The sequence below is a fragment of the Malaclemys terrapin genome, chromosome 8, assembly GCF_027887155.1.
Source record: "Malaclemys terrapin pileata isolate rMalTer1 chromosome 8, rMalTer1.hap1, whole genome shotgun sequence".
Classification (NCBI taxonomy): Eukaryota; Metazoa; Chordata; order Testudines; family Emydidae; genus Malaclemys; species Malaclemys terrapin.
Genome location: NC_071512.1, coordinates 48308525 through 48328250, shown reverse-complemented (window position 1 = coordinate 48328250; position 19726 = coordinate 48308525). Strand labels below are relative to the sequence as shown.

General features: G+C 46.0%; 1 protein-coding gene across 1 annotated transcript in view; it reads right to left on the bottom strand.

Annotated features, from left to right (window-relative positions):
• Positions 1–3322, bottom strand: part of LMX1A (LIM homeobox transcription factor 1 alpha) — a 135623-nt gene extending 132301 nt beyond the window's left edge. Inside the window, exons 1-3 of the mRNA XM_054038202.1 lie at positions 3254–3322; positions 2774–2879; positions 386–572 (exon numbers count right to left, since the gene is read on the bottom strand). Of these exons, the coding sequence (XP_053894177.1) occupies positions 386–572; positions 2774–2849 (263 nt within the window). The 5' untranslated portion in view covers positions 2850–2879; positions 3254–3322. The remainder of the gene's footprint in view (positions 1–385; positions 573–2773; positions 2880–3253) is intronic.
• Between the last annotated feature and the right edge of the window lie 16404 nt (positions 3323–19726).

Here is a 19726-nt window from a genome sequence, read left to right as displayed (position 1 = left end):
TGTCCCGAACACAGAGCCGCAGCCCAGACACAAGGGGCGCGGCTGAGTGAGAAGCGACGGAGGGAAATAGTCCCGTGCAGCGAAGCCAGCCCTGGCCAGCTGCTGGCCATCGCCCTTAGCCCGTCGGTAGCCGCGTGCATGCGGGAGTGCGCGTTTGGCCGGGGGCTCGGGCACACTGTGGCTGCGCTCCAGCAAAGCGATGCACCTGATTGCCACGCACCGGCCCTCGCTCCCCCGGCCCCACAGCTCCGTTCTCAGATCGCTTCTCCCCGCGGATCAGACCCGGACCTGCGGCCTCCAGGACAGGCCTTTCTCCGGGCAGAGATCGCGCTCTGAAAGGACCGGGGTGGGGGCTGGCCGGCCGATCTGATCGCGCTCAACTTACTTCTCATAGTCGAGCTTGCAGTAGAGCTTCTTGTCGCGGTAGAAGCAGGTGGTCTCCAGAGGTTCCTTGCAAGAGGCGCACTGCACGCACTGCTCGTGCCACAAGCTGTCATTGAGCCGCAGCAGAAACCGGTCCGAGATCACCCTCTGGCAGCCCTCGCACACCGACTTGGGGCTCACGGCTCTGCCTGCGACCAAAGAAACCCAGAGAGGGGTGGCACCATGGGCAGCAAAGAGGCCCTTTCCCCCGGCCTCCCTTCCCCAACGACCCCAGGCGGTGGGTCTCCAATGAGTCACGAGCCACTGCCAGAGGCTCCTTGGGCTTGTTGTGCCTCTTCTTGGAAGAGCGGGGGGCTGAGCAAACCAAAACGATCATTACAACGGCAAGGGGATGTTTTCTGGGCAGAGAAATGATCCGGTGAACTTATTTCACCAGAGCAAGGATTCCCAGGCCGCCCTGACACAAACCCGTGGGATTTGCATACACGCGCCTTAGACACCACGCAAGGGGGACACACAGGCGAGAAAGTACACTGCCCGCTGTTTGGTGTGTCCCCTCCGCAACTGAGCGGGTGCGAGTCAGACTCGAGTCTCAAGAATATTTTGTCATTTTTTTCCCTAAACGAATTTGTAGGAAAATAACAAAAATAGTTGACCTCCCAAAGATGGCAAAAGATGATCGACAGGAAATCCACTATGGAGATAAACATCTCGATGGGAAGCGGTTAGTTTTTCAAAGAATTAACCTTCCTTATTTAAATTCGTGTTTATGCTCACGAAAGCGCCCCCCGCCCCCAGGTTAGGAGCTATCCCCCCCCTTCCCCCCGTGACACATTTTTTTAAAAAGTGGCATTGAAAGAATGAAATGTTTGGGGTCGAAATAATCCTAAAGGAACCCGTTTGACTCACGAGATAAGGAGAGAATTTATAAATCAACAAAAACTAGGGGCAGATATCATCAAAGGGGAAATGTTGTGCCTCGTGCTAATAGAGAAGTGAAATGAAGACGAAAAAGAAAACACTTCAGCTAATTAAAAAAAGAAATTTCACTCGTTTGAATTTTAAGATTTTTTATCAACAGTTGAACTGTGAACCTTGAACACGAATTTAGTTTTAAGTCATCTATTCTGGAATTAGGTATTTCTTACAAGGACTAAACATTCTTCAAAATATGGGTATTTTCCTCTTAAACTAATCTAGATAGATAGATAGATTTAGATTTCACAAATATGTAGTGTGTATATCTTATATGTGCACAGTATATATGTGGGTATATATGTATGTTTTATATATATACACACACTACATTTGTGTGTTATAGATCTATAGTTAGAAACAAAAATTAGTGTAGCTAATATAGAGAAACGCGCTATAGAATAACAGGAATGATATCGGAGATGGTAAATTTGTACACATTCCATCGGAATAAATTCCACAATGCTGTCGGCACCAATCTGAGATTTCCAACACTGTAATTATTATGTTTATTATTATTACTAATCAAAGCAAGAAAGAGAGAGCGATCTAAGCGGTTCATTCTTTTTTTTTTAATCCATTAATTTTATAACGCTAACATCGCAAATTAGGTGGATATTTTTCATTTCTTTTAAGAGTGGGGAAGACAATTAAAAAACAAACGATTCAATGAAAAATCGCCCGTTTTCCTGAATCCTAGCCTAATATTCTGGAAGGCAATTTTCAAATAGTTTTTATTTTGATTTTTCAAGGCCTGTTTAACAAAAACAAAAGACAATCCCGGGTGAAGAAAAAAGCAGAATCCGCCTGCTCCACGCACAAAGGCTGCGGATTTCGATCCCTGGTTCTTCTACACTTGATTTTATTTGTAACTTTCTCACAGGTGGGAAATTAGTTCTAAACTGGGGGGAGGGGAGGTAATGTATGCACCTAACTGGGCTGTTTATTCTTGGTCACTGGAACCAGGGCGCGTGCCCACCGGAGTGAAATCGTGCAAACTTTTGCTGAGGCTCTGGCTAAATCCGATTTCTTGCCTTCTCGCTCTGAGAACGTCAGCGGCACATTCACACATGCATTCGGTAGTGGAGTGCGGGAAGGGCAGGGAAGAAAAGGCCCAATTTAACCGCAGCTTTAGACTGGACCGAGATTTCAGGGGGAAGCTAGATCTGCGCGGCTGGAGGGGCTTCAGATTTCACCAGGGGCTTGAAATCAACCATTGCCCCAGAGAGCGCACGAAACCGAGCCGAACCCCTGGTCTCTTACCGGGGCAGCAAGGGAGCTGCGCAGCGCCTCACGCCCTCGTAAGACTCAACAGCCTTTTCTTTTCCCTGTCCAACGGGTGGGATGCGGGGCCCCCCTCCCGGCCCCCTCAACCCTGGGGCGAGATCAGCACGGGAAGTTTTTTGCAACTTACCCAGCAAGGAGGAGAACGGGGCCGAAGTCTCCAGCGCGTTCTGCAAATTCTCTTCCATTTTCAACCCGTCTAACATGGTGAGGGACCGGGAGGGGAGTCAGCCCGGCTGCAAAACAGCAATGGACACGCGGCGCTTAGACGCACCCCAGAGCCGGGCTGGGGCCGAAATTGACAAGGCGGGGGGAAGAGGGGAAGGGCGGGGGAGGGGGGTCGCTACTCGATCAGATTTTGACCTAGGCCGGTTGGCTCGTTGCAAGAACTCCCTTGGCCCCCACCTCCGGGGATCCAGGGCTGCATCTTCCCAACTGGTCCCCTCCCAGCGGACCCCGCTTCAGCTCCATCCCCTCTTTGCAGGCGAGGCGAGGATCCATCTCTACCACCGCTCCGAGAGGGACCCAGGGCAATCAGAAAGCCGCTGGGGAACCCCGCAAAGTCCCCTCGCTTTGCGCCCAACCCCATCCCAAGGCAGAGCTCGCTTACCTGGCCGGGGGGGAGACAGTTGCAAAGTAGCAGCAAAGGGGGAATCCCTGGTTCCTGCGGGCAGACGCGCCTGGGGGGCCTTGGAGGAAAGGCCGATTCCTCCCCTGGGCCGGCAGCCCCCGCAGCAGCCCCCCGGCTGCTCTTCGGCAGGGCTTTGCCCCCTCCTCGCTCCCAGGGGCCGGCAGAGCCTTCCTGCCCCGAGACCAACTCGGGCCGCTCTCCCCGTGGGTTGCGCTTTTGCAGAGCGAACCCGGCCGGGCCAGCTGTGTTTGCTCCTCGGGGTGGGGAGCTGCAGGTGAGCGGGAGGCGGTTACCCGGAGTTGCTGGCATATGTCTGCTTCTCTCTCGGGTAGGTGGCTTCCCCTAGCAGTTCTCCTCGGGCCCTACGCTGCGCTAACCTAGGGGAAAGCGAGCTCGGGACTTAGCTCTCTCCCTGCTGCGGGAGCTGGTCTCATTTCCTGACTCTGGTACCTCCCAGTCTCATCTCTAAGTTTCCTCCCCATCTGCAACTCTCCTGCCTCACCGCACCCTCTCTCTCTCCATACTAGCCTGCTCCCTGTCTCTGCAAACGCAGCTCCGAAATGAAGAGAGGACATAGGGTGCAGTAAAGACGTGTAAAGCACCCACGCCGCATGCATATTTAATAGTGGGGGGGGGGACACCCTACACCCATGCAATATTAGGGTGGTAAATCTAACCACTCTCAGCCGGGAAATGCTCAAGTTAAGGTCGAATGTGCAATCTTAGCATCCCAGTGTATTCACTAGGATACAATCTTTGGGGGAAACCCGAGTTCCCTTGAAATCAATGGCAAACTCCCATTAACTTCAGTGGGGCCGGAATTTCACCCTTTAATTTGAGGGTCGCGGTATTCTTCAACTAATATTGTATATCTTACGTTTTAAAAAAACCTTTAACTAGACGTGTGTAGCATTTTGTATTCCTACTTCAGCTGTACAAACAGTGCCTGATAATCATCGATAGGGAAAGCACCCAAGAAAAAGTAGTTAGGCAACATATTTCAGACGGAGGACAGCAAAGCGGAGCCAAATTTTAACGTCTGAATTCAGTTTTTGCCTGATCTGGAGCTAAGTAAATCTCCCATTCATTTTAAGGGCAGCTATATCCAAAACATGCAAGGTTTAATATCTTGAAAATATACTGTAATTATTTAATTCAAGGAAATAATTAGTTCTTGGGAAAACACGTCAGACAATGAAACAATCAAATCAGTTTGCACCTTGACAGGTTAGAAATACCGTCTTAATGGGAAATACACCCTGCCTCGAAAGTTGTCAGTATCAATGTTTTCATCTGCTATAGGAAATTAAAGAAACCGTTTTGCAATATTATCATCATTTCATTTTGTATTGCAAAGTACTCAAAACATTTTGGATTTCGCTAAAGAACTTGGGGCTAGGCCTGCTCGGAAAGAAATATTGGACCAACTCTTCATATTAAAGATACATTTTAATAAATTATCATATATACTGCTATTATATGGACTGATAAGGTTATTATTTGATCATGCATAAATGTATCTTCATCCAAAGAGGGAAATCGCTGGATTTTGGATGCACAGTGTTCACACCATTATTTAATGTCATGCTGGGGGGGGTGGGGAACCCTTTTTAAAAAACCCAAGTCAGTCCAGATATTCTATAACATTAAGATAATGAACTCAGAAAAAATTAAGATACTAATATATGACAAGATATTAAACATGTTTATCCATCGCATCTACATTACATTCCTTAATAATATGTTACATTATATATTATTTGAGACACAATCTGTGATCTCTTAATTAAAGACTATTGTTTACATACGCTTAAGATGGCATTTAAATTTGTACAGGCAACTTTAACCCCAGCATTTCCTGGCTTTTAAGTACTTCTCAGAGCCATTTTAAATGTGCATTATTTGCATTTAATTATATCACATTTTGATTATCAACCACTTATAATAGTACAAAGACAAGGCATATTTCCACTAGTTGTGTTTCAGTAGTGCCTAGATGTTCCAACAGATGTCAGGGTCCCATTGTCTGAGACCCTGTAGAGAGTAGAATGGATTCGCAAATGTTCCTTGAAACAGTTTTCCTCTGGAAAATGAAATTTTAACTTAGTTGCAATTTTTCATGAAAATGTATCAATTTGGGTGAGAATTATGTTTTAAAAAGTGGAAAAACAATTTTCAAAATGTTGAACATCCCATTTTGACATTTTTGAACTGAAAAGTTTTGATGGTTCATTGCAAAGTGCCTTTTCATCTTGCATTGTATTTTAGAAATATATCTATATAATAAAAATAAAAACAAATCCCCCTAGCAATAAAATGTTTCACATTTCTAGAAATAACATATTTTGATTGGCCCCACACAATTTTTTATTTGGTTTTGCCATGCTTTTTGAATTTTTGGCTTTTTACTTCAATTTGGGACAACTTTTTTTTCAAAATCTCGACATTTGTCATAGGAGAGAAAATCCATTTTCTGACCAGCTGTACCAGTAACAGACAGGTTACCCTAACCCCGAAGATCTTAAAAACTAAACAAACAAGACTGAGGATGGGTTTGAGGAGAATCTAAGACACCTCAAGGTGAAATGACTTGCCCAAGATCACACAGCAGTCCAGTGGCAGAGGTGAGATGAGAACCTACGTAACCAGAGTCCCAGGTTATTCCCCCAGCCCTGCTACCTCTCACAATAATTTAACACATAAGAACAAGAGATGGTACAAAAAATTCTTTTTATTCACGTGGCAGGTGTGCCTTGTTCATACGTCCACAGTCTCTAGATTTGGGGTGAGGAACAGGGATGGTGGAACTGGTTTAAAGTGGTTTCCATCACATACAGGGTTTACAGTTTGCTTCAATGGCTTTCAGCACCCCCACTACACACATTGTTCCAATTCCACTGGCAGGGAAAGAATTTTTCCGCCAGGTCAGATAGGCAGAGATCTTGGGGGGGGAGGGGTTTCACCTTCCTCTGCAGAATGGGGGATGGTTCACCAATTTGAATCATCTGGGCATCTCTCACCTAACTAATTACTGGCCATTGCAAGTGGCACCTGGGTCTCTCCTATTCTCTGCCTATGGCACATAGTTTAGTTTCCTAAGGACTGAAATGCTTTGGTCTAACTAAAATTGTTCAGCTTAACATAGGGGTGCAGTTTAATGGCCTGTGTTATGCAGAAGGTCAATCTAGATGAGCTAATGATCCCATCTGCCCTTAAAAATCTATAAAACTATGAAATGAAAGAGCAGAATTCATTTTGAACTTGCAACCTCAACATTGTATTTTCAGACTTTTGAATGGGGGGTTTCTCCATTTTCCTTAACATTGCATTAATGCTGGGTCTTTCTTGGACACAAAGTTGTAGCCAAGGCCCGATACCCTGTGGCAAGCTGGAGCTAAACTCTGTGGCAAAATCCCTGGATTCTGCAGCGCTCTTGTTCAGCAGACCGGCAATTTGGTGGCAGGGTCAGACAAAGTAAGAAATAGAGGTTGATATTGATTGAGATATGAAAATAAATAATACACTCAGTGCAATACTCCTTGGGATATTTAGTTTGATATTAAATTTAATTAATTTGATTCTGCCCCCAAATATGTAATTTTTAGTGTGCTGAAGAGTATTGTGTTAAATCTATATAAGCGTAGATGCTATCAGGGGGAAGCTGAAGGGAGTGGCAGCTGGTTAAGGGGCAAGCTGAGGTTTTGGCATTTGACATGGGGAAGTGTGGCAGGCAGTTTGGGGTTAGCACATTAGCTAGATATGCCTGCTAAAATAACCAGCAGTTAAATAGTTAACAGTGTTCACACTGAAATTGCCATAATTGAGTTTCAAACCTCATACCCCTTTGAGATGAATGGGTCGTTCACCCCTCTCAGAGCCAGCCTTTCGGGCTGACTGCAGACTCAGGCAGACCGGACTGCATTAGTTACATAGTGGGTGATTGGAAGGTTATCTTAACACAACCATAAGGGCTAGACTCCTAACCCCCATCCCAAAAACTATGATTCTGGAGCTGAATTTGCATGGCAAAGTGTGGAGTCTTCAGCCAATTCTGTGGCTCTGGGATCTGAATACCGGACTATAGTTCTTGAGAAATGTGGCACTTTCTGGTGCTGTCTAAACAATTGGTCCTTTCAGGAGTATTTGGAAGCATCTTCTTGTTCTCAGAAAGGAACCTGCAAAGGAACTCTGTTCTCCAGTTACACTGACCTCATTTGCCTCATCCGGTGACTGGACAACAGTGCATCTCTCTCTGACCTCAGCCAGGATACAAGCTCCAAACAATATTTTGCTAGGCCCAGAGCAAATTCATAATCTGGGCCCCCAGCCCGTCCCACACAGACAAGCTCATTAATGAAAGAAAATACTGTCTTAGTTCTGGAATGGTATAGATCGGTCTTATCACTTTACAACTTTACCTTTCTGCCCTTTTTCATTGCACTATTACAAACGACCTCACAAAGGTGAATTTCTCTTGCGAGTTCACATTCAATAGACAAGACAGCATGGTGACTGGCACAGAATAGATGGTCTGCAGTTTCTGATGAATGCTGGCTTGCTGGAACTTCTTTCGGCTTCTGCTGCAGTCATTGTCAATGTGCAAAAAATGTGTAGGGCTATGCACAGCTTCAGGGAAAATTAGTTGTAGTTTTTTGTTGTAAATCTCATTAAGTGGGGGCGGTTCAAGGTCTTCTCCAAAAGTAGACTTGAATATTTGTTTTCAGTCGCAACATTTTAAATGGAAAGTTCTCCAAAAGATCCATTGGATACTTAAGAACTAGACATTAGGATGCTTCTTCTGGTCAGGGCCGGCTTTAGGGGTGGGCCACGCGGGCAACTGCCTGGGGACACCATGGTCAAGGGGGCACCATGCAGCAGTGCAGAGGTGTGCACTCCCGGTGTAGTGTCAGAAACTGCTCCCAGCTGGCAAGGGAGCACTGCCTGGGGGCGGGGTGCCCAGATTTTTCCCTGCTTCCTCCAGGTGAAGAAACATGTGTGAGGGGAAAGTAGTGATGCACAGATACAGCTCCCCCCACATTCCTCTGTACCCCCCAGGGGGCTGTGAGAAGGGGAGCTCTAGCAGAGATGGCCCAGGCATGGCTTGGCTCAAGGCACTTGAAAAGGAAAAAGCTTTAAATGTTTTAAAGATTCCCCATTCTTGCATCTCCTCCCTCCCACCTTTCCCCTGAGAGATCAGTGACCTGGTCACAGCCTCTCCCACTTTATTAGTTACACTCCCAAGTCATTAGCAACGGGACCAAAGCCTGCTCTCTGCTAGTGTTTCCCAGGAACTCTCCCCCACTGGAGTCCCACCATTGTAGTGCCGCTGGTGAGAGCCCTAGTTTAGACAAGACACCTGTGTTTGCTTACCCCATCTCAGCTAGACTGGCACTGATTAAGTCTACTGTAGTGCTCCCCCAGTGATGCTGTGCAGTGAAGCCCTCCAATGAAGGATTGACGCTAACGGCTCACTCTCTGCGCTGTTCCTTTGCATGTATGAATCATGCCAGCGCTTTCATAATCTCATTGATCTTGGATATTGCACCTCAATGGGATGGATCAGGGTGTTGGGTACAGCATCCATGGCACGTCATACCAATGGGCCCCTTGGATCATCCATGGATCTCAAAGCACTTTATAAAGGGTGCTTACTGCATGTGCTTCGCAGGTTGAAAGAGAAATTGGGCCAACATTTCACTCCTCTGGCCGGTGCATTGGTAAGAGGCCATCCCGGGCCCCAGAGGTGGCTGCAATTCAGAACTACTCTGGATGTAAGACCAAATCCTGACTCCTCCCCAGGGCCCCATTCTCCTCCATGTAAGAGATTCCTAGACAGGGAAATTGAAACCAGTTGAGTTTCACTCTGCAGAGTTTGCTTGAAGTTTCTCTCATTGTGGGGCAGGGTTTGCTTTGCACCTGCGAGGAGAGAGGCCCAGATGCATCCATCTGAAACCCACACGTCTTAGGGGAGCTGCTAGAATCCAGGGGCATTGGTGCAGTCCCCTTGCTTCTAGCCAGCTGGCTTCCTGCTCCCTGTTTGAGAAAGTAGCTCTCACAGAGATCTGAGTGCCAGCTGCCCCTGGGCCCTCATGGGGGTGGGAGGGCACAGCCCTGGAAAGGGGTGCTACACAAAGGGGAGAGAATGTGCTAGTGCTTGGTGCTCCCCACTCTGCCCTCTCCCAACCCAGCAATCTTGAACTTCATGTGGGGGCACCCACCATGTCATGCTCCTTTATGCACTGTGGGCACAGGGACAAGGGGAGCACAAGGCTGGCTGTTTCTAACTATACTTATTTGTGCAGTGCTCTCATTGGCATTAGTGGGAATTTGGCTCGGAGACTGGATCCAATGTAAAATAAGGAGAAAACTGCAGCAGGAGACGGTTGCATACGTACTGTTAATTGGGTTACAGTCGCCCTGCAAGACCCTGGGCTGCAATCAGAGCTCCACTGTGCTAGGTGCTGTACAAACACATAGTAAGAGGCAATCTCTGCCCTGGGGGTTTATACTCTGAATAGGAAGGACAAAGAAAGGGCAGGGAGGGGAAACTAAGGCGGAGAGGAGCAGTGACTTGCCCAGGTCACACAGCTAAATGAGGTAGAGGTGTATCTCCCTACAGACAAATTACAGGGATCCATCCACTATATTTCTTCTCTCAGAGATAACAACTTGACAGGGTGCTGCATGCACAGCGCACTGCAGGGTCTAGAAGCCGTAGTCAGGTGCATGGCGCTGATTCAGCAGAGCCCTTATGGGTGCCTTATGCCCTTTCAGAGAAGCCAGGAAATGAAGAATTAGGGTGGCATTACCCCCGTATGGGGAGAAAATCGTATAAACACTACAATACTGGAGAAAAATGACATTCTTAAAGACTGCATTGTAATGCATACCCACATGTGTAATACCAAATCAATTGTACCTCTATGTTTCTTCACAGCTGTGACCCTCACAGCAGACACCTAACATTACATTAGGCAGTGTTGCCTTATAGTAGAGCACTGGCCAGGGGCAAGAGACCTGGGTGCTACTCCTGACTCTGCCATTGGCCTCCTGGGGGACCTTGGGCAAGTCACGTCATCGCTCAGTGCCTCAGTTTCTCCATCTGTAAAGTGGGAATGAGGATACCAACGCCATTTGTAAAGTGCTTTGAGATCCATGGATGAAAGTGCTGTATTAGACCTAGGTATTGTTACAATTAACATATCATTTTGCATGGAATTTCCCTGGTTTTATTTTTTAAAAAGGAAAATTGTAATATTTATCTTTAAAAAGATGTCTACAGCACCCTCAAAACATTGCAAAATAAAAAGACGATCATAAACAGACCCTATTAAAATTCATATACATCCAACCCATCCAGAGGTGGGGGTACAAATGGGAAGGGAAGGTAATAGACATAGCAACAACATGCTCTCCTTTGGCCAAAGAAAAGGCAAGGGGGCCAGAGTCTCAGATGGTGTAAATCAGCACCCCTCCAGTGGTATGGTAATTTACAAGTTGCTGAGGAACCAGCCCAAAGTGGGTTTTTTGGAAAGTGAGGAGCATTGAACTAGATAGATTTTAGAGGAAAATAGTTTAATCTCTTAAGGACCAGCTACAAACTCAGTCAGTTGCTAAACTACTATGTGACTGTGAGATCAATAAACAAAGGCAATGTGCCCTGAGCCCAGAAACGTATGCACAGGCTATGCTGTGGTATCCCACCATTGAGAAAAAACACCCCTGCCTCACTCTGGACAGACACACTTGGGAGCTAGGCCAAGGTCTGTAGTCTGCCTCACGCAACCTCCCAGCAACTTCCCTCTACCAGGCCTGATGTAGCAAGGTACTTGAGCATTTGTAACATGTTCACTGCACGAGTTCTTCTGTTGACATCCGTGCTTGATGTTAAGCACGGCTCAGGGCCTAAGTATGAAGAGGAAGGGAGAAAGTGCCATCTGGCAGAGATAGGACAACAGAGCCTGGAAGGTAGAAGTCATGATTTATGAACTCTGCTGAGTTCTGACACTGCGGCTGGGCCATAAATTTTCTGCAACACATTTTCCCCCATCTGCAAACGTGGAGGTGTTATTCCCTTCCTCAAAGGGGGCTGTGAGGCATAGTTCAGATGTTTGGCAGCTGCTGAGAGACTCCTGAATGAAAAGGGATAGAGAAGGGCATATTATAATACAGGGTGCTAGTAGCAACTTCTACGGATAAAGGCACAAAGCATTTTCCATTCCAAAGTTACACTGTCAGATCTTTGGGGCAGGGACTGGCTCTGTGTTTGTACAGCACCTAGCACAGTGGGATCCTCTTGCTGCTGCATCAGTATAAGTATCACCACCATCCCATTATCCCGCTGGGGGCACCTAAGTGCCTTCACAGACCCCCACCCGCTCCCGGATCTCTCATCACCCAGCCACAGGTGTGTCCTAAAGGGAGGCCGCTGTGTCCTTAGACCCCTTGAATCTTTCTTCTTACTCCGAGGGAGGGCCTTCCCTTTCCGCCTCCCCTGCCCTGGGTTGCTATGGATTCTGCAGGGAAGAGACAGCTGCCTTTCCTCACTGCTATTTTAGAACTACAGCTCCGATTCAGGAGGGGCCATTGACTTCTTTCCAGGAGCTGACCCCGCCCCTTTTAAGTTGTGACTAGAAGCCCCTCCCCTTTCAAGGCTATCAGGGGTGGGGGGCTTCTAACTGCAACCAGGAAGAAACAAGTGAAGAGCCCCAAAGTTAAGAATTCGCAAAGAAGCATAATAGATACATATGGTGAACAGACAGCGGGCCAGTAGAAATAGAAGCACACTGATGCTTTAGTAATATTTTAAAGAAAGTGTATTGAATAGTCAGAGAAAGTCACACCTGAATTTTAATAAGACCAGCCATGAGCACCCTCATTCAAGAAGGGCACTTAAGCATTGTTCCTGCGTTCCTGAATGGGGATGGATTTAAGGACAGTCATAAGTGCTTTCCTGAATTAGAGCTACAGTTTGAAGAGGTCACCTGAATAACATACTTTAGCTCAACTTCTACCCTAAAAGAGACAGACAAGATCACCTCAAATATGCACTATAAATACAGGGTACAGTTACAACTCTACAGGTGTGTTTTGCTGAGACACAGCTTAGGACATACTTACTAAAAGAACAGTTGAGATGTAGCTGTCAGCACAGGAAATTGAGTTTACCCTGTTAAATAAAGATGCAAATAGTATGTGGGTTTTAACAGAGAGGGTAGTTAACCACTGGAACAACTTGCTAAGGAATGTGGTAGATTTTCCATCACAGGCGGTCATTAAATCAAGATTAGATACCTTTCAGAAAGAGATGCTCTTGTTCAAGCACAAGTTGCTGGTCTCTCTTCAGAAGTCACTGGGTGAAATGCACTAGTTTGTGTTACACAGGAGGTCAGAATGGCTCCTTCTGGCCTTTCAAATCTATAAGTATATGGGCATTGACAAAATTATTAAGATACCAAACTTCCTGAGAAGTGAGTTAGCTATATAGGAAATCTGAGATCCACATTTTCAAGTTGCTGATATGTACAGCATTCCAGTTAAGGGGGCCCCTACTTGAGTCACTGACCACCTAATTTCCAGAGGTACCTCAAGTTGAATCCCCATCACATAGATGTCTCAAGTGGTGTAACCCATACCTGCTTGATATAGCACTGTCCTCCTCTAGTAGCAGCTGCAGACTGATTAGTCTGCCACAGTCTTGGCTAAGAGACATGTCTTTTAGCTCACGCAGTAGAGGCTCATGCATGAAACTCCAGAAGTCCCAGGTTTGATCTTGGCTGCTGCCAACTGGCCTGGCGTTACAGTGGATTTCATCCAACATAAGTCACAAGGGCTTTGTCTCACTCTCTCAAGGGCAATACAAGTTTTCTTTGTCCTTTCCCAGCTCAGAAATGCACCAAAACACAAGAGCCCCAAAGTCAAAATTCAGTTTCCCCACAGGGTTGTTTCTCCAGCCTGCAGTCCTCCAAGGTTTAACCCCAAGATTCAGATTCAGTAGGTCAGTAACTTCCCATGAAGGAATTGCACCACCCTGAGGACAGCTGCATTTATCTGATCCTAATTGACCCCAATCTCTTCTTTCCTCAACAAGCCTCACCTGGCCTCTGAGGATGAAAAACAGGGCAGTCATCCTCTGTCTTTTCTGGCTAATGTGTTGGTAAGGTAACCCAACTGATTCCCAGGTGTCATGACTCTGGTACTCATTTGAGTCCCAAAAACAGTGAGAACAGAAAAGTGTTATAGCATAGATCGTCATAAAAGGAGGGGGGAGGGGACGAGATGATGACATGGTGATCTTTCATACTCCATTTGTATCCCATTTTCACAGTTATATCACATGCAACATTATGAGCTCTGTAGACTACAGAAACCTCCCTAAGCACTGAACCACTCAGAAACAGGCCCCAAAAGTGAAGCCCCACAATTATTGAACACTTGAACATTTCGATCAGTGTCAATAAGAACATGTTGAACCATAATGTCATTGTAATGAATGTACATATAGAAGGATTGAAAAAAAAAGAATCACAAGTTTCTGCAAGTTATACATAGTCAAGATTGTGAGGAAAAATCCTATCGTATGTCTTACCTGAAAAGTGGAATATGATCAGAGATTTTTGAGACAGCATCAAAGCACACACATTTAAGTTAAGATTTTGTGTCGAACATTATTATTGGCATTTTTTTGACTTCTGAATGCTTTAAATTGGAAAGTTTGATTATTGCACTGACAGGTGTTTTCTTTTTAATTAAATTATTTTTAATGGTGTCCTTTGCCCTTCTGCAAGAATTCTGTTTTCCCGGGGTTGAGAATAGGAGTGCTCCAGCAATAGCATCCAAACATTCTTCTAGACCAAATATTCAGGATCCCAAGACCAAGAGCTGTACAGTTGTATTATTGCTAAATATTGCACATTTAGTGCTCAGGTATTTCTAAGGTGCTTAATCATCTTGGTTTATAATCACTGTACAGAATTAAGAAGTCTGTAACAATAACAATAATCCCTAGCTCTTTTTTAGCCCTTATCATCAGTAGATCTCAGAGTGCTTTGCAAAAGAAGTCAGTAGCATTATCCCCATTATACAGATGGGAAAATGGGGGCATAGAAAGATGAAATGACTTGCCCCAGGTCATCCAGCAGCTGAGCCTGGAATAGAATCAAGGTCTCAAGTGCCAGTATAGTGCTGTATCCACTAGGCAACACTGCCTCTCCTACTGAAGTGTCTGTGTTCTCCTGTGACCAGAGATGTGTGACTTTAGTGCTCACGTTACTGCTGTTGGGTTTTTTTCTGGTGGTGATGATAGCAACATAATTTACAGATACTGTTCCTGCAGGAGAGAATTCCCCTAAGGGATGTGGCCCTACTCAGTGTTTAGAAATGGCCTTACTAAGAATCATGTGAAGAACGTGAGAGTTAGGGCCAAACCCAGAGGGATGCAACACACCAAATCCTAGGTGATGGCAACTAGTTAGTAGTTCATTACCACCATCAGACTCCAGCTTTCTAGGTAGGGCAGAATCCCCTGGGGGCAGTTCCAGGCAAACCAGCAATGCCCCTTTGGAATCAAAGCAATAATCCATGTTCAGTGGGATCAGTATTTGGGAAATCTAGCATATGACCAAAACACAAGAAAGCCTTTTCCATCAGGAACTTTTTCAGACGGAGCTCATGGGCCTCTCTAGTCCTGGGTGAGAAGGATTTATAGATACTGCACTTAGCAGAGATACATGCCTAACCCAGACAGTACAGGCACCAGTGATGCTTGTTGCTGATGGAGAAGGAGCAAGACAGGAGACTCAGTTCTTGAAGACCAGGACCCTAGGCATAGTCCTGGGACCAGAAGGGTTTCCCCCCTGCTGGGGGTGGTATTTTACTCTACTTCTAAACTATACACTAACTAGAATTCCTGTGCTAAGATATAAACTAGCTACAATTACATTTTTACAGGTTGCGCAATAGTGAAGGAGGACATGATGCCAACTCACACCATATGTGGTAAGAAGAAACTGGAGACCTCTCAGATGGGAGAACAAGGAGAGCAACTGAGCATGTGCGAGTCAATGGACACTGCTTTGAAAGCATTCCAGATTCCGGCACACGGTGCCCATGCACATGTGGAATACACATAGGGATCATCACTTGAAGAACCAAAGATTTTCAGAAGTGACTGGTCATTTTGGGTGTCTGACTTGAAACCCACCCAAGGGTCTTGATGTCCAGGAAATGCAGAGCACCCACCTCTGAGATTCAGACCCCTTAAAGTGACTCAGGTTGGACACCCGAACATGGAGTACCCAACATCACAAGGGCCCAGATCCTTAAAGGTATTTAGCCACCTAGCTCCTATTGAAATACATGGGAGTTAGGCAACAAAATGTCTTTGAGAACCTAGGCCAAAGTGCTTTTGAAAATCTTGGCCCTATGAATCCATTGACCCCAATTTAACATCAGCAAGAGATCCTTTATGACCAACACAGCAATGATCATAATCCTCAAGGGAGGCCTACACCCTGACTAAAATGTAGGATGTGATTGGCATCCAAGTACATTATCTTCTCAAGCATCTTCTGCAGATGTGTTTGTGTATGAGAGAGACCGGGCAGGAAACAGCAAGCATTGCATCATCCACAGATAGCTTAAGGAAGGGGCAGACTTCCACATGTCTGAGAAGTGGCCACATCCTCTTGCTAAGTCAGATTAGATAATGCCTCCAAAACATCAATGCTACTTGCTTTAAGCAAACAAGCTGAAGAAAGATCTGAACCACTATTGGTGGGTTTTAGGAAATACAGAAGACATGGACTTCATAATCAAAAACCAGCTCAACAGTTGGGAGACAGTCCATTGAAAGCCAACGGTTCTTGAAGTGAAAAGGCCAGAAAAGATGAGCCTGGAGCTGGAGGTTTTTAAGAACTGATTTGACAAACACCTGACAGAGATAGTCTAGATAATATTGTCCTGCCTCAATACAGGGGAGTGAACTAAATGACCTATCTATGATTGTCTCTTCCCTGTTTAACAAACCAGTCACAGTGAGCAACAGAAGAGAGAGCTGGTTGAGCACAGCAGTCTTGATCAATAATGCTGAATGGCCAACCCTCTAGGATTGTCCTGGAGTCTCCAGGAATTAAAGATTAGGTCATGTGATGACACCTCTAGGGATACGTCCAACCAAAACTGGCAACTCAGAAAGAGTTCAATGGCTGGTTCTTTGTGTTGTCTACAGGTGAGGATAAGTAACATCCCAGAGTTTCAGTCATAGCTCTCATGTAGAGCTGGTTGAAGTTTGTGCTAAACTTTTATTTTTAATTTTAAAAAGGTCTTTTTTAAAACTGAAAACTTGGGTGAAAAGTTCTGGGTTATTTTGAATTTTTTTGGGGGGGAGGGGTTCCATCAAAATGGAAATATTTCAATTTTTGAAATGTCACATTTTCTGCTTGTTGGGTTTTCCCTCCCTTTCTCCCCCTCAACCTGTTTTTGCCGCTGAATGCAGTAGACTGATTGGTGTCTAATCTCACCCCCCCCTTTTCTTTTAACCTTTCGCAACTGTAACTTTTCAGAACTTCCACAACTTTTGACAAGTTTGAGTTGCAGATTTACAGTTCCATTTACTGTCACCTAGGTCCCTGCTCTAATCTCTAGACCCCCAATGCCTCTCAATGATGTCTGGGCAGGGCAGGATACAAAGGGGGAATTGATTAACCAATACATATATTTATTATTATTTAAGCTGTATATGAATTTATAGGTTTACTATATTATTCTGCAAGGATAAACTCCACTTAGAGAATGAATTCATTTCTTTAACTCATTTATGCTAATTAATTCATTTAGAAAGAAACCCCCAGTGCTACCCCTTTGGGGGGGGGGGGGTAGTGCAGTTTTTAAGTGGCATTTGTTAGCTTTTCTTAGACTCTTTCCCAGTGCAAGTTTCACAATATTCAGTCTTTTTTTATTTCTTAAATCCCCAGCTCCCGGAGGCATGGGATTAAGATAACCTTTTTAAAAGATCAATTTCTAGGCCTCCTGGTTGCAAAGAAGAGCTTGAAAATGTGACCCCTAATGGGTCAGGAACCAGAAGGCAAAGGATAAGAATCCCAAATGTAAGCCAATCTCATGATATTTTAGGGCTGACTAGATTAGATGATTAACTCTTTGGGGCAGAAACTGTCTTTGTTCCGTGTTTGTACAGCACCTAGCACAATGGGGTCATGGTCCATGACTGGGGTTCTCAGGCATTATTGCAATGATATAATAACAATGATGATGATGGTTTTTGATTGGTTGGCCCTGGCAATACTGTGTACTAGAATCACTGATGCTTGACTTACAGCTAGGGTAACATTTGTCAAAACTAAGGTCAAGAAGTGTCTGTAAGCCATGGCCCACACCAAGTAAGGAGGGGCTCTCCACTAGGGGGTATTACCTTGCCAGCTGACTGGGGGTGGGGTAACAACTCCATCTCTCTTGTTCACTACGGGATGCTGTTCCTGAACCAGTCACAATGCTCCAGGGAATGCTGGGGGAATGGGTGCCAGTGCAGGCCTTGCTCCCGCCTTTCCCATAACACTGTACCACTGCCCCCTGCCCCATACCAGCCGAGCGATGCTGGCCAGTGCAATGGGGCAGGGCCAGGTGCCTTCCCACTTCTGGGGTGTAGTCTGTGCACACGAGACTCCCCCAGCCTTGCAGGTGGGGAGCCCAAGAATCAGGTTGTGCTGGGTTCTAGTGCACAAGGGAAGGGAGAAAGTTTCCTTGTGCTTTCATCTCCCTCCTCTCTTGTGCCCCCCGCGCCATACAGGGCCAGACCACGAGCAGGTGTAAACAGACTTCATCAGCACTACGCCGATCTACACCAGCCGAGAATCGGACCCAACACCTCAGCAAGCTTTTCTCTTCACTCTCAGCTCTCCTCCTCCTCAAGCGTTGTTGGCGATGGCAATTAGAAAGGGCTCAGCAGCCATTCCATTACCGTGTAATGCTTCTAAAGGCCAGAAATCGGATTAGGGGACCCAGCTGCAGCAGGAGTGAAGGCTGACCCCTGCCTCTGTTACAGGGAGCCAGCTTAGTGAGGGCTGCCTGCTAGTACATGCTGATTTCAGTGCCTGAAAAATCAAACCGGGAAAGATGTGTCCTAGGGAGCCCCCTAGTGGAAAATAACTGAAAGTATTTAAAACTAAATGTATTTGATGCCAGGAGAGATCAGCATTGAAGGCTGATATTAAATAATTAACAGACAGTTATTAACGTTCCCCTACTCTACTAGCCACTTTCCAGTCACCCAGGAAGACACAGTCCCTGCCCTAAAGAGCTAGCAATTAGTATTTGTCTCTCAGCTCCCTCGTTGGGTATGTCTACACTGCACACACTTAAGCCCATGCTTGTGGATTCTGTGTTTCCAAGCCCAGGTTTACACTGCTGGGCCTGGCTCTCACAGCTGTGCCAATGCATCCATATGGCACTACACAGACCTTCTGATTTAGGCCTGTGGCTTCACCTGCGTCCACACTGCAAAAATGACAGGGCTTGGAGTGAGTCATTGCTGAACTTGGGGTCTGACCCACCCCTGTAGCAGGGTCCTAGGATCTGGGTCCTGAGTGCTTGCTGACCAGAGTCAGACTGATCTGTGTGTGGACAGAAGGGAAGTTTGGGCTCATACCTGAATCAGAGCCAAGGTTTAGGGTGCAGTGTAGACATGACCTCAGGGTGGTTCTTTGTCAGCTTGTCTATCATGGAGCACAGTGACCATGGTGGAAGCTCAGGGGAAAGTCTCACATTCTTGTCTTCCTTTGGCAGTGTTTACTTGATGGGTAAGAAGTTCTCCCAGGAGCAGATCACTCCAAAGTACAATAGACTGGGGAGGACGTACTATGTGTCTGGAGGAAGCAAAAGGAGCCAAGGGGCTGTGTAGAGTTTTTATTCTGTGTTTGTGCTGGCCTCTGCCTAGGGCACCTCAGGGCCACAGTCATAAAACTAATAGATTAGTCACTGAAGTTTCCCAGATCAGGTTCGGAGTCTTTAATAGCACAGCGATCTCCCTGGGGATAATCGTTACTAGACTAGGAGGAGCACATCAGAACAGATCAGTCCTCAGCTGTCCCAGAGCTCATGGTTCAGGCCGGTTGCAGACAAGCAGATGTCACTGCCCCCACTTTATTTGTGGAAGGTTTTCTTCAAAAGGGCTAGAAACTTGGGGCTTTTCTTCACTGCAGTGTTCGCTGGCCTTCTAACCTAACTTCTGGCCACACACCAGAATGGCTAGTTCAATTTCCATGGTGCTTTCAGTTCAAACTAGCTGGCCCATCACAGACTGAACCTTAATTGCTGCCGATGCACCAGCTAGTACAGCTGTGTGGGGATGCAGCAGCTGGAGCGCCTCAGCAGCTAATCCAGTCACTCAGTAGGCTCTGCTAGGCTATCTTGGGAGGAATAACTCCAGTGTAATAGTTT